The 18,975-nt window shown below is 30.6% G+C and overlaps 1 protein-coding gene across 5 annotated transcripts; it reads left to right on the top strand.

Moving 5' to 3' along the window:
- The first annotated feature begins 391 nt into the window (after positions 1-391).
- Positions 392-16,474, top strand: LOC145960743 (high affinity choline transporter 1). 5 transcript variants are annotated; one of them, XM_083080427.1, is made up of 14 exons: positions 392-652; positions 3,275-3,339; positions 6,894-7,090; positions 8,510-8,617; positions 8,803-9,031; positions 9,411-9,639; positions 9,998-10,235; positions 10,364-10,470; positions 10,540-10,643; positions 10,927-11,057; positions 11,243-11,514; positions 11,593-12,198; positions 12,953-13,152; positions 13,578-16,474. In XM_083080427.1, the coding sequence occupies exons 3-14, from the start codon at positions 6,919-6,921 to the stop codon at positions 13,849-13,851; spliced, it is 2,670 nt and encodes an 889-aa protein (XP_082936553.1). In that variant the 5' UTR covers positions 392-652; positions 3,275-3,339; positions 6,894-6,918; the 3' UTR covers positions 13,852-16,474. The 5 variants fall into 5 exon arrangements, with proteins under 5 accessions (XP_082936553.1, XP_082936552.1, XP_082936550.1 ...); XM_083080426.1 differs by having other exon boundaries at positions 3,226-3,339; XM_083080424.1 differs by having other exon boundaries at positions 3,212-3,339.
- The last annotated feature ends 2,501 nt before the right edge of the window (positions 16,475-18,975 follow it).

The raw sequence follows: 18,975 nt of genomic DNA, 5'->3' as shown, positions 1-18,975 counted from the left end.
TGTATTTTCAAGAAAATTAACTTTCAAAAAAAAACTGAGAAATTAATAATTGTTATTGTGTGTTAATCTTGAACATTTTTAATTATCACACGACATAAATCATATTTATGCAAAGTACAAATAAAAAAATTCAAATTATATTTGAGAAATAATAGAAAATAATTGAAATGGTCGAGTTCTAAAATATTAACAGACTATTTTTATATTTTTTTAAATAGGAGATTTTCGTTGTGTGACAATCTCCCTCTTCTCACAAAATTTTTCTCCTTTATAAGGAAAACCACTTTTATCGTACACCAATATTGAACTACCCTCTACATCTGTATCTTGCGCGCGCGCGACCGGCGCTCCGTCCTTGTCCGTGACGCGCGCGCTACCCCCAGCGAGGTGGTTGGCGGTCCAGCGTGTCAGCCGAATGCTGAGTGCCGTTAAAGAGATTCAGTCGTATTGCCAGGCTCCTATCTGTCGCACGGCTAACGCCCGGTCGACCAAGTGTACAGCATTCGCGTGCCGACGAGGAAGAGCCGATTTCCTCCTCGGACGAATTTTCCTATAGCGGCACCGTGGAAAAAGGAAATCGAGGCGCACGGCAAGATGGGTATGTGCGCATGAAAGGGGCTCTCGCTGCATGATCTCGCTAGGATAGCCCGTGGTAAGTAATAGGATTCGGAATTTCAATCTCCCTTTTCTCTCTCTCTCTCTCTTTCTCTCTTTCTCCCACGATTTATATTTATTCCTTCTTTATATTTCATTACATTTTTATCATAATTATTTTTTATTTATGTTCTAGAGACAGAGAGAGAGACAGAATTTATCAATATAAATTAATTTTTCTCTCTCTTTCTCTTCCTCTTTCTGCTAAATATTTACACCGAAACACTGTCCGGTCTTATTGCTTTATTGTATTACACTTGCTAATCCTTAATCAAGAATGATGAAAATATTTTTCTGCAATATACAGAGTGAATCACAAGTATGATTCAAAACTTTGTGAGGGTATTCCTGGATGAAAAGTAAGAATAATTATTCATATAGATTTCAGGCGAAAAAGGTTTAATTTTTCGATAAAAATAATGGACAAAAATTAGCTTTAAATATTAATTTTACTGTATCAGAGCAAATTCTTTTATCTTCCATGATATTAAGTCCTTTATGTTTTAATTCTGTAATAGATTATCTTATTCATCATCAAAATTTATTACAATAACTGAGTGATAAAATGACAGAATAAAGTTTAATACGGAATCATGTACTTGAGTATATAAATACAAAGTGTCTAAAATTAAGATAAATAGTGAGTAAGATAAATTATAGTAACAATTCAGTCAAACAGTTCCATCAATATAGTGTAGAACGTTTTCTTTTGAAGAGCTGCGTGATTAACAGCATCTAACATATACAATGCACTAATGTTAATTTTTATCTATTATTCGGAAATGAAGCATTTTTTTGTCTAATGTTCATATAAACAATTTTTTTATTCAGGAACGCTCACAAAGTTTTAATATGATTCACTCTAGAAACATATTCATAACCATATTGATTTGGCATGTTCATACTTGTGGGAAAATATTTTGCCATTCGTCACATATATCATATTGTTGTATCGTATTAATAATACTACATGTAGACGTCATTCTCAAGCATCTGAAATCTTCACTCATTGAAACTAGATCCGTTTCAATCTCCTACACTCTTAATTCGTAATGTTTATTTATAGGATTCCATGTAATATTGCTTAATTTATATTGTTATTAAATGTTAATTAGAAACATTTTTTTCTATTTCAAATTAAGAAATCGTCGTCTCTCGTTCGATATTATTCATGTCACTGCAAGTTGTATTATCATCAGAGATTATGCTGAAAAAGTCACAATCTTCTTCATTTTGGAGAGTAAAATCGAAGAGATGAGCGGTCACTTAACGTTTATGACGGAAATACATTGCTGACTGGCTTGAAAAGTTGGCAGCAAACTAGCTGATGTCTAGGCCCGGATTTCACATTGAAAGATGAATCGTGTGCGCTGATTTTACTCACATTGAGAATGAGCCAAGTGACTTTCAGCTTGCGCAAATTGTTCTCGCTAATGCCTTTACAAAGTTCACCAGAAATTTTATCAAGTATATTTTCGAGCAATAAATTTTTATAATCTACAATTATTAAAAATATATAAGACTCGAAATATAAAAATAAACAAATCAGTTTTAATGGCAATACGAGTCAAGTGTCGATCTTATAACACAGTTATTTATTATACAAACAAATAAGTATAGAACAAATTACAAAGAAAAGTTTGCGAACGTTTCGACCCTATTTTTGGGCCATCATCAGCGCAAATATGATAATGTAATGAAAAAAGAAGGAAATAACAAAGTTTTACATAGAAGTCAGTTATAAAGTGTGCCGTCTAAAGAAATAATGAATGCCAAACATCTCCGAAGACAATGATCGACTCCATTTATCTCTAACGGCTCGTCATTGTTTTCGATGCCTGGAAACATCGTCAAAATAATGAGACACCGAGGCATTCATTATTTCTTTAGACGGCACACTTTATAACTGACTTCTATGTAAAACTTTGTTATTTCCTTCTTTTTTCATCACATTATCATATTTGCGCTGATGATGGCCCAAAAATAGGGTCGAAACGTTCGCAAACTTTTCTTTGTAATTTGTTCTATACTTATTTGTTTGTATAATAAATAACTGTGTTATAAGATCGACACTTGACTCGTATTGCCATTAAAACTGATTTGTTTATTTTTATAATCTATATTTGCAATGTATATTTGCTAATACACCTGTCACTTGACATATGTGTATAATTTACAATTAGTTTTGCTTTTAAATTTAATAATGCATATGCTTCTCATAACAATATTAATAAAATTCTGTACATTTCAAAGATTATATCAAATCATTATGTTTTTCCACGCATGCTTTTTATTCAATATTTGTATTTCTTAGTAATATAATTAGCACAGTAGCATTTTATAAAATATATTTTAGTAGCATTTTATAAAATATAAACTATTTGATTTTTATTGTTTTTTATTATATGACACTGAATCAAACTTTGCAATTACTTCATAAAGATGTTATCATAACTAGACTCAAGTCTTTAAAAGTAATTTTTTGTTTATTATTCTTTAATTTATTAATGCCGAATATATGTTAATTTGCTGCTTTTTATTCTTCCCTTTCAAAAAGCTCCTACCCCACAGGATAGTAGGTGTAATATCTCTCCCTACTCTATTCATCTCTTCCCATCAGAACTGGACCCTTGGCCGTGATATTCATAATTGGAAATATCCTGCTGACAAATTCTTCTATGATTGGTAAGCCTTGAAAAGCGTTTTCGCATAAAATTATCAAGCCCCTTTTTCTCACATCTTTTTCTTTGCTTTGCTCATCCTTTGAGAGGACTGGCTTACCCTTCATCACGATCAAGCGCATATATTAATATGTTTTTCTATTTTTGTATCGATGAGATAGTGATTATAGGCGTGAGCATATTATCGACAAGAGATTACTTCCTATCTAGGAAAAAGTAAATTTACTCGTCCTTGCGCTTTTAAAGCGAGATACATCTATTGAATTCTAACATTGATTTTTTACCAAAAATTTAATTGGATTTTTTCAGGTCAAATTTTTTAATATAATTTTTTGACATGTGTATTCTTTAATATTTTATGTTAAATATCTTTGTTAAAAAACTTAAATCTAAATTGTTTTCAATTAGATACCTTCATTAGATATTAAAAATAAAGTTTATTTTTAATTTATTTTTAAAAGTAAAGTTTCGTAATTTATTTTTATCTTTAATATATATTTAGCGTGCGAAAAATTTTTTATTTTCTTTCTTTCTTTCTGAGAGAAATCTGTTTATAACGTAAAAATTATTAACAATAGTACATTTTTGTTGCATAAAATATAAATTATAAAATATAATTTATATTATAAAATATAATTTATATTATAAATATTAATATTAATAAAATATAAATTCTAAAATAAAAAAAGAATATACTCTTGAATCCTCAAAATATTTTTTTTAATGTTATCCTTCATACATTTACATTTATGTAAATCATTAGATATTATTATTCTCAATATTAGAATCATAATAGCATCATTGGCGCAACGTGTGTTTATTGATTATGGACGTTTCAGTAACTGTACGTATCTCTATATAGAATGAATGTTAAATAGATCATCAATTGACGTGGTTGTATTCTAAAACTGTCCACGTGCAAACGCAATTGTAAAAGCACATATGCTTTAAAAGAGATGTGCCGATAGTTTTAGAACTGTGAGAAACAAGAAACAAATAGCCTCATGCACGTGCGCGTATAAAACAGATAACTTTAATAATTTAATCTACAAATGGTTTTATGTGCCAGAATTATAAAAGGAACTTTTATGCATTCAGTGCAATAGTAAACTGTAAAAATAATAATTTTTTCTTTGCAAAATTTTTTTTTAACATCCGTTTGATAAATAAGAGTTGCTTGACATTTTATCTGATTTAAAAAAACATATAAAAATAATAAATAAATAATGAAAATAAATAAATGAAACATGAAAATAATATATGAAAATAAATTAATAAATAATTTCTCTCTCATTGAATAGATAGATCTCATATGAATTTATACATTCTGTCTTTTATGTTCTTGCGTATATAATGTACAATTATGTATTTATTATGTATTTCTATGGTAATTAATTAAATGTAATTAATTTTAATTATTCATTATGTTCTGTGTTGTACATTAATTAAATATCTTATAATATTATTTAAATATTTTGTTTCGTGTATAAATTGATATTAATTCAGATATTAGATTGAAACATGTTTTTATTCAGTGAAACTAAAAAAAAACCTAGACTTATTTATTTTTTTCATATAAGATCATCTTTTTCGATTACATCACCGATAACGAACTTCTGTACGTGTAAATCTTTTATTTATTTCAACATTATCCCATGAACATCCAACATATCTTCTTTTGTATCATAAATCTAAATAATTAAATCTAAAAAATTTTATGTATAAGATAATGTCATTAAAACATTGCAAATACATTTAAGAGTAAACAGCAATTTCATCATATATCTCGCATTTTTAGGTGCTATTTCACATCTACACCAGTAATAATTTTCATAAATATTACAACGGACTATATATTTCTCTTTTTCTCTTTTTCTTTAATAAATTCATTTCTGCACGTGCCCTGTGTAGCAAGTTTTTATGCACACGTAGAGCACTCGTACGTGAGATACGTCAGTTTCTCGATCCAGAAAGTGCCGTCTCGCGCGAGTTAATAATGCAGACCGTTTGTGAATTTGTAGAATCCAGTTGAACTTTAAGCGACTCGGTGGTGTGCCATGCGCACTAAGGGTCATGACCCTACGACCCATCCTGCTCGATATCTAGGGCATATTTAAATTTTAAACTGTTATACAATTGCCATCGCACTCGATTAGCTTTTCTCTACGTCGGGAATACGCGATAAATTGTTCATCGGCGCAGAATTCCCACGAAATGTGTTTAATAGAGTAAATGTCACCTTGTATGTCATTGGTCATCATCAGAGTAGTCGTGTACAGCTAAACAAGCCTTCAACGTCAAAGAAAAGTATTTTGACATCACGTAACTTTCTACGTGACTTTAAAAAAAAAGAGAGATTGTATCTCCGCTAGTTTCAACGTGTTAATCGTTTGAGAAATTTGTTCCATAAAATTTATTGTATTAGATGTATATTTCATTATAAGAAAACAAAATATATAATCATAAATGTAATTATATTTTTTAAGGAGACCCGAAATGCAATGTTTATTAATAAAGTTTCTTATAAAGACAAGAAAACAATAATCGTGAATCTTTTTTTGGCACTTCTCTTAAATACAAATAATTTGTTATTTATTAATATCCCATGATGGGAAAAGAAACACGCATAAAATAATATATATCTGATAATATTAGTAATTCAACTTTGTTGGATTACTAATACTGTCTTTCTATCGTAAATACGTGATATGCAGATATCGATTTTTTAAATATCAAAGGCTAGAGGCTTTTTCTCATTAGTACCGACTAATGAACGAAGGTGTAACTACGCAGGCTTATTTGTAGAGAGATGTTAATCAAGAAGACGGAACAATTAATGCGGTATTGATCGCGAGAGCATGGCTTTACATCCGATTAATCCACATTTCTCTCTCTCTCTCTCTCTCTTGTTCTTTCTTTCTCTCTCTCTCTCTCTTTCTTTCTATATATGTGTCTCTTTATTCGTCTAATCATTGAGACGTGCAATAACTATTATTAAACTCACTCAACATACAACAATAAGAGAGACAGAGAGAGAGAGAGAGAGAGAGAGAGAGAGAAAACAGTAGAATTGAAGTGATTTAGCCACGTATAAAATATCTCGATATACAATGTACTTTATAAAATACATGCCAAAATATCGAGTATACATATAATCGTATCTAAAAAATATTTTAACGAAGTACGTCCGGTTGTCAGCCATACAATATTATTCTAATGTTGACGTCACGTTGTGTTGATCACTAATAAAAGACATTTCTTTAATAAAATTGTTTATAAAGAAAAAACTATTGTAGAAGAAATAAAAGAAGTAAGAAACGAAAACAGCAATTTTTAATAAGTAAACTATAGAAATTGTTTACAAATTTTAGCGGAAGGCAAAGTCCTTTTATAATAATCGAATAGTTCGAAAAAAGCTAAAATAAATTATATGAACTCAATGATTGACCCTATTTTTTTATTATGCGATCCGCTAACATATCGAGTTTGAGACCCCTGTTATAGACATGTCAGCGACACTCGTTATTATCGCATTCGCTTTTACTACCAATCATTCAGTTGCAGGGTCCACATACGGAAGAGGATGGGGGTGTACGTAACAGGCGTAATTGGCGTGATTGTATTTTACATTGCGGTGCTGGGTGTTGGCATATGGGCTGCCGCGTTCAAGAGAAAAAAGGCCGCACAGGGCCAGGATGATATGATGCTGGCGAATCGTCGCCTTGGGCCTCTCCTCGGCGTTTTCACTCTCATTGGTAATTATATTTGAAGATTTGATAAACATGTATAAAACAAAAAAAAAATAAATCTTGCTATTGCGGCAGAACCTCTTATACTTTGATGATGAAATAAGAATTATTATAACGAAATAACTTGCAGATTGTTACGTTTATACATGAGTAAAAAGTTCCTTGTATGTGATCTCGATTAGGACTAAAGTGACCCTGTTATCGATATTATAAACGTCCTGCTTTCGATGTACACTATAAAAGATGAACGAGGTCAAGAATCAATTTATGTTATATTGATAAAATTACACGTATACGAATATTAATACAAGACGCTGAAAAATTAATGTCACAGATTTCCCGATTTAAAGATGATTTTTCGATTTCGTAAGAATATGATGATTACATTATATCATTATTTCATATCTTTTTTATTTTTGACATTTAATATTTTAGCATATAATTAAACATCATAAACATTTTATTTAAATGAAAAATCAATTCAAAATTTTATATTATTTTATATATATATATATATATATATATATATATATATATATACAATATAACCTAAGATTTATTATTAATTTGTTTTAATCGTTTATGCAGATACATCTATGAAGATATATTAATGTAAAAATTAGTTATTTTTAATATTAATTGAATTTAATTTAAAAATTTTCTGCAGATACTAGTTTCTTCTGCGAGCGTTGAACTCACTATGAAATAGATAATTTACGATGATCCGCCGTATTTATGAAATATCTCTCTTTCCGAGTTTGATACATTTTCCATCATATTTTACGAAATTATCACGTAGAAAACATTCGTGTATTTTGAGTTTATTTTTTCCTTGATATCGACATCATGTCAAGTACGTTGCATTGCAACATCGCGTAAAAGAAAATGTTGCCTTATTTAATATCGATTCGCTTCTTGCCCCCATTTTGAATTTTATTATTTTTAAATCAATTTTGTGATTTTGAAGAAAAAGAATATGAAATTTTGCGGAATAGATTTCTATCGATTTCTTTTAATTTACTTACTTTTCACAACTTATTTTCGCATTTTATATTTCTATCATTTAATTTCTAATTCTGTTATTCATCTTTCTTATTTGTGCTAAACGTCTTAGGTTTCGTTATCGTAAACACACGAAATTTGCAGTATAAGAAAACATGATGTTAATTGATCTCTTTTCCATTACTTCCCTTACTAGTGAGACAAACGGCGTGAAAAAGATATTCCATTTAAAGAAAAGAAGCTAGCATACTTTGTATTATGACAAATAGATATTCTGTACAAAAAAGCTTAATTATTATATAATTTCTATTGAGAGAACAATCCCATAATATTTTTCCTAAAAATATCAATCATGTAAAACCAACTATCGCGGAAATGACTACCTTTTTCTTTATATATGTGTGTATGTTTTTATATATATAGCGACATGGGTTGGAGGAGCTTTCGTCAACGGAACTGCCGAGGCCATGTTTACGAAGGGTCTGGCCTGGTGTCAAGTTCCTATCGGATACAGTCTTAGTTTGATTTTCGGTACGTAATCAAGAATCTATGCGCGATATATCCCACATATGATGGTATATATAGCCTGATTTAAGATCTTTTTAATTTTTGCAAATATCAAATAAATATTTAGAAAAAAATTGTCATTGATTGGAGAATTGTCGATTGATGATTTTGTCTTTGGTTCCAATTAATAAAATCAATGACGTATATAGGCGCCATGCTCTTCGTGCGTCCGATGAGGAAGGCCGAGTACGTGACGATGCTAGATCCCTTTCAAGAACGATATGGCGCAGGTATCGGTGGTTTGCTTTTCCTTCCGGCGTTATGTGGTGATTTATTCTGGTGCGGTGCTGTTCTGAGAGCTTTGGGGAGTTCGCTGGCCGTCGTCGCCGGCGTCGATCCGAATATCAGCGTTTGCGCATCAGCACTATTAGCGGCTGTGTAAGAATAATATATAAAATTATATATTATTAATTAAATATAATAATTAGCTATAATATTTAATATTCATAAATATACGAATCAATTCCAAAATATTCAAGTGCTTTACTTTATACTAGAGAGATATTTATAGACTACTATAGTCATAAAAGCAGTCTTGCAACTCTATTTGATTTCAACAAAATATTTTTGAATCTCAGAATAAATACGTGCAATGTTTAAGGAGAGAAAAATAGTACTTGAAAATATTTCGATATTAAAAAAAAATCATCTTCTCGAAATCATCTACTCGAAAATGCTAAAATTTAGAGAAAAATGATCTTATTGTTTTCCAGCAATCAGAGTTGCAAGTGGGATAAGAGACATATTGTTTTTTCAGATACACAGTCTTCGGCGGGTTATATTCCGTAGCTTGTACAGATGCGTTGCAATTGCTGTGCATTATGTTGGGTTTAGTTATAGCGATGCCCTTCGCCGTGTTGCACCCCGCAGTATCATTCGAAAACAATCTGACTCTGCGAGATTGGTTGGGACAAATAAAGAACGAGGACTTGGGCGAGTGGGTGGACGGCATGTTGCTACTAGTGTTCGGCGGTATTCCTTGGCAGGTGAGTTAACTTTTCAACGTTACATTCAAACCCAAATTAGACGTCAGAAGAATATCCAGAGCACGTCTAAGGAATAAAAATTTAAATAAACTCAGAATAATCTAAGCGAATAGCGTGCCATTTAAAAAAAAGAATTACTGTACACAAATAATTTAAAACGTGCTTTTTCTTTTTATCATTATTTACAAAAAATTATAATATAACTTTATAAATGATATTATATAACTCAAGATCACAAGTTTAATTCAGGCTATTAATATATATTTAGATTTATTATAAAATTATGCATGATATGATACATTTTTTCTTTCTTTCTCTCCCTCTCTCTCTCTCTCTCTTTCTTTCTCTTTCTCTTTAGGGTTATTTTCAACGAATCCTAAGTATTAAGAGCACTTCCGTTGCAACGACTCTATCAATAGCCTCGATGTTTGGTTGTCTGATACTCGCGATTCCATCGGCCGTAATCGGAGTAGTTGCTCGTGCTACCGATTGGTCCACGGTTCCAGGATACAACAGAACGTTTTCTACTGACGATGGAAACGCCGCAATGCCAATGGTCCTGCGATATCTCACGCCGCAATGGGTTTCCTTCGTTGGTAAATTTGATGAAGAAAAATTATTTCTTTTTTTTTTAATTAGGAGGAAAATATTTGAGAATTATCATATTTATACTAATTAATATTTTAATATTTTAATATTTATTTTAATATTTTATTTTTTTAAGGTCTCGGCGCGATCTCGGCGGCAGTGATGTCTTCAGCAGATTCCAGTATCCTCGCCAGTAGTTCCATGTTCACCAGGAACGTCTACAAACTCACTATACGACCAAAAGTAAGTATAACTATCATTGCTTAATAGACAATATTAATAGGCGTTATTGAAGTCTTCTTCTTATGATAGGCATCGGAGCGTGAGCTGAACTGGGTCTTGAGGATTTCCGTAATCGCGGTCTCCGTGCTGTCTACTCTCGTTGCTCTCATGGTCAGCAGTGTTTATTATCTTTCGTAAGTATAAAAAATAGTGTTCTAAATCAACCTTTTATCTATTTGCGATAGTTACTATTACTTGAAAAAAATGCAGCTTCAACAATAATTTCTAGACAATAATATTTGTTGAATATGAGATGCATCTTTTTCAACATTAATTTCATTTTTCTACATTTTATGTCATTTGATTCCATTATCACAAATCTTTTTATGTAGCTTTATACATTCATTTATGCGTCTGTTCGCGCATAAATGAATACAATATAATCGATATATAAAAATATATCTTATTTATTCCAAGGTATTTGTGCTCGGATCTCGTTTACGTCGTTTTGTTCCCGCAATTATTAGCCGTTATTCATTGGCCTTCTCTCGTGGATACCTACGGCTGCCTGGCAGGATACTTTATCGCTATTGTTTTGCGTCTCGCTGGTTAGTAACAAGTCTTTGTTCTCGGCTAATTATTCAGACAATATAAATAAAAAAACATCATATAAAGATATCTCAAATATTTTCGTTTCTTCACTCCATTTTCTTAATAAACCCCTTAAAAATCTGTTATACATCTCTATGTTAGATTTAGATATAATTACTTGAACGTAAAATACCTTTTTCAGGCGGTGAAAAAGGACTCAGCATATACCCACTGATCGAATATCCATTCTACGATGCGAGGACGCGTACCCAGAAATTTCCCTTTCGCACCGCTGTCATGATAATCGCCCTCTTTACTCAACTCTTCACCAGCTTTCTCACAAGAAACCTGCTTGGCAAGGGTTACTTTCCAGAATGCTGCGATGTGTTGAGCATTTATTCGCCCGGAAAGTCCAAGGAACCGTCAGGCGTCGTACAAAGCAGTTCTGGCGCCGCCCTTATGGACTCATCTTCGGTAATTTTTACACGAATTATATGAAGCGAATTATATAAACCAATCAAGACATGATAACGCATCGAAGTCAATTTCCAGAAATCAACATCAGGCATAGATTCGTGCGACGGCACGGGCGTTTACGACGATGACAGAACCACGTGTCATCGCGCGGAGGACGTGATGACCGATAGTGGCGATAATAACGCAACGACCGGTCGCGGCGATCACGTCGAATCGTCGAGGACGAAGAGTGTTAGCATCTCCGTCGTGCAAAGAGCGAACCACAATCTGCAGAATCTGCAGAATTTGCGAAATTGCACGCCGGCACGAACCCCCGGGACGACAAGTCAGTACGCATCTGTTCAGAGTGACGCATACCGAGGTCAAATCCTCGGGGTGAGAAATCTGCGAGGTTCTGTCGGCCAGGTTCTCTCGCCGACTCGGTCGATTGGCATTCCAGCAACACCGAGCATTGCCCCATGTGCTCCATCTTATGCCAAAGTTGGCTGCGAGCTCGGACCGAGTAGCGAAAAAACGACAAGAGACAACAACGATAGGGTCAGCATTGTTGACAAAAATAACGTGGAGTATAATCTCAACGCTCAGGAAAATGCGCCCGCGAGTGTGGGTCCGAAAAAAAGCGTAAAAGGTGTGAAATTAGTCGGTATGGAAGGCGGCACATTACGAAGACCGTCGCTGCAGGTGAGAGACGATCTTCACGTGTCGTCGCCCTTGTGAAGAAACGAATTTTTCTTCGTCTAATTTTGCGTGCATTTGTTTTGTATCTTTAATTAGCTCTATGAGTTAAATTTTATACATTGTTTTATATATGTTTAGTTATTTATAAATGATGCCTTTATTGATTTATTAAAATAAAAGGTGACGAGGACAACAATGTCCTCGGAAAATTCTAAACCTGATGAACCTATTTCCTTCAGCATGTGTAATCAAGTAAATTTTTCTTAATATTTTTCATATATAATTTTTCTTTTCTCCCCTGATACTTGATTTTATTCACTGATTAATTACTTTTGTTAATTTATTTTTTCATTATAGTTTCTGCTTGAGCTGCTTGGAAATTATAATTATTAAATACAATATGTGTGCACATTATTTTGAAAACATTTATGATTATATGATTTTTGGGTATCTGAAGATTAACTTTCGCAGTTGAAATAATTATAAAAAAAAATGAAATTTTTAACAATAAGTGCGGGAAGATCATTAGTTATTTGTAAATTATTTAAATAGTAATTATTAGTTAAATTTTACATATTTTTATATGTTTAATTACTTTTCAATGATACGACCATTGATAAAAAAATCATTAAACGAGGACTCGAGAGATTCTCAGAACGAAATTTAGAAAATCTTGGCAAATCGTGGCATATTTAAATAGATTTTCCACATCTTCGTATACTTAGCTTTTCCATAAGCATTTTGTGTCACGTATCAGGGCACATTCTCACCGACACCGTCCGTGGAATTAGTCAACATTTTGGATAGGAGACAAAGCAGCGGTTCGTATGGTCCAGGTTCTCTATCTCCCGTACCATCGATGGGGGTAGAAGCGTGCAAAACCCATGGAACTGCGACTGAAGGGCAAAGCGGGAACGAGCATTGCAAAATAAAGAGAGGCATCGTACGACATCACAGGTATCTATGAGAAAAGACGAGATATAATGTCCTTTTGCAGTATACAAATATAAATCTTCCTTTTCAAATTTATTATTTTATTCTATTTTTTAAATCTATATATTTATTATTATTATTATTTACTATTACAATTAAAAAAAGGATTATTTCCATCATAGTAAAAATTAGAATATTTTCTTTTTAAAATTTATTGCATTATTTTATGAGAAATTTTCGAAGATCTGTACAGAACCCATCATGCATATCTTTGCATGTTACAAACGAACAAATATCAAGCATACAATATAATAGAAATATATACGAATATATTTTCACACATGCATTAATAAAAAATAAAATAGACAATAATTTAATTGATTCGGCGTCTGCTAAAAGTTTCGATCATCGAACATTCTCTCCGATCTTGCTCTCAAACGTTTGCGCAGTTTCAATGACACAGGCGACCGAACGCTGACGACGCTCGCCAGACAGCCCAATTATCCGTCGATGCCATTGAGACCAGAGGATTGCCGTATGACACTGGCGAAGAAGGACAAGAGACTGTCCACCATCGGCAGGCATTCATCGGTGACGAATGAAACCGAACTCAGTAACACGAATAGCATGATTGTCTGCAGCCCTACTTATAGCATGTACAATTCAGCCGCTAAGAGCTCCAATTATTTCGTCACCGATGATGAAGCTGTTAGCAGGTTCTAAAGCGGAAACGTAACATAGGATTTTTCATTCCAAAAGCATTTTTTAAATCTCTAAAAAGATTGAAATTAATATTATACATGCTTGATTGATGTTAAAAATTTTGTCGTTTTTCTGTCAATCGTTTCTCATCTTTTCTATAATTCAGTCACTTTAAAAGATATAAAATTGAGAATAAGGATTTTTTCGTGAACAAGAGATTTAAAAAACGTATTATTTTTATTTAATTTACATATTAATTATAAATATATTTATTAATTATTAAAAATGCATTCCTTCTTTCTAAATTTAAAAAATTATTAAAGAAAGCAATACAATGATTATTTTAATTAATATGAATTATGCCAAAATTGTGTGTAATTTTCGATATTTCACATACGATAAATCTTTTTTATATCAATCTATGATTAATTCATCATTTAGTTCAGATTTCAATATCATGTTTTCTATTCTAGAAGATTATTTTAAATAACTATAAAATCAACAATTAAGAAAAATATTTATGTGAAAAAAGGTAATTTGCCAAAGTTTTTTCGCTGAATATTTTACTGATCCGTTCTTATTCTTTTCATAACACAAAATACTCTCTTTTTTCTCTCGGAAAACACGAAAGACAATCATAAAACCCATCCTGTCATCCTTTCGATGCGCTCATTCGTATGCAATTTTATTTGCTCTTTCTTAAAAAAAGATTATTGTATATAAATTTACATAAAAACATATATACATAGTATAAGCATCTCTCGATTAAATGTTGAGTATCATATTATTTGATAGAATCTTGAACGTTTTATTAAAAAGTCTTGCCAAAGACTTGTGTTTTATATTCGTATACTTGTATCAATTCATAAATTATGGGCTCTATCATTGCTATGTTGTGTTTTATTATATATTTATCAATTCAAACATTTATTATATTATTTATCGATACAATTATTATTGTAAAAATTTCACGACAGTTCTCGGTCTGTTCATCGTGTCATCATGAATGATAGATCAAATAAATGAAGGAGATATATCATTTTTATGTAAATTACTTTACAAGTATCATTATTCGTGAATATTCGTATTGTATACTCGTATTATTTACTGTATATTCGTATTATATACTCACACTGTCAATTTAATGATGCAATAGTATTTGATGAAGCAAATCAATCGATAGCTTATAAACTGCACTGTAAAAATTAAATTACACTATATAATTATACTATTAGTATAACTTTAAAATAGAAAAACTGTAATATTGTCGTACATACAACTTTTATCTACTTGCTTCTTTTGAATAATTTCGAAATAAGTAGACATTAAAATTCCTTGCAATAATTAGATGAATTACAACGAATTATGAGAAATTCATCTATGGTCATAAGTTTATAAGCTTGAAAGTAAATTTTCTTTTAAATTTATTTTCATTTATTTAGATTTCACATATAGCGCGTTTGTATATAATTAATTATAACACTAAACGCATTCCTTTTTTAAGAAGTCTTCTTATTCTTTTATTACTTAGATTTAATTAAAGATTTAATTATTTAATCGATTAAACATTTATACTGATTGTAACTATTGTAACTGTTAATGAGAAGTTATAGTGTTTTATATAGAGTTCTCACAGGAGATATCCACTTTTACATACCAAATCTTCAGACTGACATAACTATATAATGGAACCAATAGTTTATAGACAATGTAAACAATTTTGTACAAATCATATAGAAAATCTCCAACTTCGCAACATTCCATTTGAATAGGACAAAAAAATTGAAGCAGGCGATCTTGTTTCAAAAGGCTCGACTAATTCGTTATGAATATTTAATGATAAATGTTTTGTACACATACACACATGTTATATATACACATGTCTGTGTGTATGTAATACAAACGAAAAAAATTCCACGCGCATTTACATTTATATATAACAACTTTAGATCTCTAATAAATCCCAAATTAATTATTAGTAATAGAATAATAGAATAGTAATAGAATAATAATTTTTAAAAGATAAACATCACTTGTATTAGACATTTTGAATTATAATATTAAAGGCAAGAATGAGATAAACTAAAAAATATTTTAACATACTTATACTTCATAAGCAAGCTCTCTTGATTAATGAGAGATGCAACCATTATAAATTGTCATGTTATTTCCATAAATTTTCTCAACGTTTCGTCAATTGAAACATTATAAATCTCAGCGCATTTCATGAATTTAATGTGCAATGCCAAAGAGATATTTCCATTTTCCTCCTTTACTTTTATACTCGGCGTCATATTAAAAGAAATTTCATGTGATAAGATGTACTTATGACGCTGATTGTGAGTATAATATACATATGAAAGTGGCATACATACATGTTCATACTGTCTCTTTAGTCTAATTAGAATAGAAGCACGATCTTGATAAATGTAATCGTAAAAAAAAACAACGTCATAAGCTCCATCGAGTGAAAAGACGGAGCTTAAATCGTTGATAAAATGGAACGTCCAAGCGTGTCACATGCAAATTTATTATATATCGACAAGAAGGTACGAGATATTTTTCCACCAATGCGATATCTTGTTAGTTCTGTAGTATTATTGTACAATTAATTACACAAACGCAAACTATATATATATATATATATATATATATATATATATATATATATATATATATACTTAGGATTAATCAATGTTACGTTAGCTAGAAGACGACAATCGGTTTTCTTTGAGCTCAATACTGATATCTGGGAAGAATAAAATGATATTTATAGAGACGATTATTTGATTGTAAATAGAGGAGCTTGTTTGTCTAAGAAAATATATATCGCATAAATAATGATAAAAATATTGCCCATGCGCTGCAAAAAATAAGTATAAAATATTAATTTATATATGATATATAGATCCTTGTTTACAATTATATCATTTATATTAATTTCGGAAATAGCAATTTATGAAATTGTTACAGATAAGAAATACGTAGTGTCAAATAATAATTCTAACGGCGGCAAAGATATTCCGGGTAAGGTAAAAAAGGTATAATATTTATGATCTGAAAAAAAATATATACAGCGAATTTTACTAACATCGGAAAGACGTGAATGTAAATAATAATTGAACGGAACGTTAACTACGAGAAACACGGTGAACTAAAACATACATTGATATACATTGATATTCTTTTTAAATGTCATTCTTATGCGACTACTGTACCTAGTCACTGTAAATGAATAATTAATTAGCGTAAGACGATCTTTCGTAATACTTAAAATGAGTGAGACTTCATACTTGATAAAAATCGCTCTTTAGACTCTCTCTGTACTTTTATAAAGACAGAAACGATGTAAAATAGCGGAACGTAGAAGATAAACATCGAATACCTGCATCAGTATTATTAAATTTAAGGACGAGCATTCGACGAGACTTCATTGACTCGTGAAAGGCTTCGTGAAATAGTAACGATATTTAGTCCTTTAAGATAGAATAATTTGATAATCGTACTATATGAATCTTATTTCCATCATGTACAAATCATTAATCCTAATAATCTCGTTATAAGTACTTAAATAACTATTCGGAATAATATTATTAATATAAAGTTAATTTTAATTAATATAGCATCATTCTTATAACATCCTGTTTATGAATTCATTTTTTTCAATATCGCAAGACGGTTTCTCATTGTATATTTTTTCTGTGATAGTATCTATGTTCTTGTACATGATAATTCTTCATGTTTGCATAAGAGATAGCAAAGTAAATTTAGGATTTGTATCTATTTCCTCTAGAAACTTTAAGCATTATACTTCCCTCAAGCTCATGCATACCATCAAAGAGCTTTTGTAAGAAATAGCATTTGTACGCATTTATACCTATATCATGCATTACACGATACACATTATTAATAAGTAGTACAAGTATTTTCGTCTTGGAAATAAATACGCAGTCGATATTGTGCAACGTGAATTATGTGCCAAAGCGTAAGATAAAGAAAATGCCATTGGCATGACCTCGCCGATGATGCGTTCAAGAGGATTCCAATTATAAAATTCAAATCGATTTAATTTCAGATTTCAATTTCGCAATGTTTGAAAGACAATTAATTTATGACGTAGAAAATTTAGTTATTTAAACCTAAAATTTAACACATGAATTTAATACCGAATGCAATCTTTTTTGATTCGCATACTAGGAATTAATCATGTAATTTCTTTTTTCCTAAAAAGATTAAAAAATCAAAAATTTTTTTAATGCGAGAATATATATATTAAATATATAATATAAGAGATTTAAAAAAAACTTATTAAACTTATTGATTGTATGATTGGCTCTCTGAATCTTTCGGCGAATACGGTCAGCTAATGTACAAGTTATAGTCACGTAAGTTTGCCTTAATATAAGGATTGTTCATTATGACAGTAAGATTGACAGGAGAAAGAGTTGACGTCCAATATGTGCATAATAAAATTCTGAAAAGGTTTTCGTTCAAACTTTCATGATTTTTAATGAAAATATCTCAAACGCTCCAAAAAAAAATAGATATACTTGAAAAAATGTCTATTACAAACAAAACTTAGCTGAGATAGTGCTAAAAAAGTAATTTTTTTTATTCACTCGTCTCTCTACTTCTCTCTTCATTTAAAACTGCTGCAATTCATTATAATTTTATATATGTATATCCAATTCACTATAATTTTATATATATTTGATTCTATATATTTACTTTATCTCTATTTTATAAATTGCTACAATATATATCTGATATTACATTATTTTAAATATTACTTTTTTAATTTTTTTTGCAATGCTTCCTACAGTGATCCTGCACATAAAAATTTATATCTTTATTATTGTCTAGATTCTCTTTCAAGCTAGATTATTAATGATTATTAGTTATTTATGATAGATATAATTTCGTTTCTTGTTGCGAATGTGCTAAATGTGCTTATTGACATATGTCAACATTACAGTGTATATAATAAGAAAAAATTATTATTATTATTATTTAGAAAGAGGATATTACTAGAGAAACTTTCATCAAATTTCATGAAAATTATTACGAAATTCTTTCGAATTTTTTTGTTGATATTTATTCTAGATATTTTCGTCGTCATAAAAGTCATCCGTAAACAATAACAAT

This window comes from Camponotus vicinus, unplaced genomic scaffold (assembly GCF_025532165.1).
Source record: "Camponotus vicinus isolate PSW18456_S1 unplaced genomic scaffold, iyCamVici1.0 SCAF_10, whole genome shotgun sequence".
Taxonomy (NCBI): Eukaryota; Metazoa; Arthropoda; class Insecta; order Hymenoptera; family Formicidae; genus Camponotus; species Camponotus vicinus.
This window is presented reverse-complemented; position numbering and strand designations above follow the sequence as displayed.

Bases quoted from the DNA above. Each gene is read 5' to 3' on its own strand.
- LOC145960743 (XM_083080425.1), top strand. From the start codon at position 6,919: ATGGGGGTGTACGTAACAGGCGTAATTGGCGTGATTGTATTTTACATT. The intron at 7,091-8,509 runs GTAATTATATTT...TTATATATATAG, and splicing joins CGGCGTTTTCACTCTCATTG to CGACATGGGTTGGAGGAGCT. The intron at 10,644-10,926 runs GTAAGTATAAAA...ATTTATTCCAAG, and splicing joins AGCAGTGTTTATTATCTTTC to GTATTTGTGCTCGGATCTCG.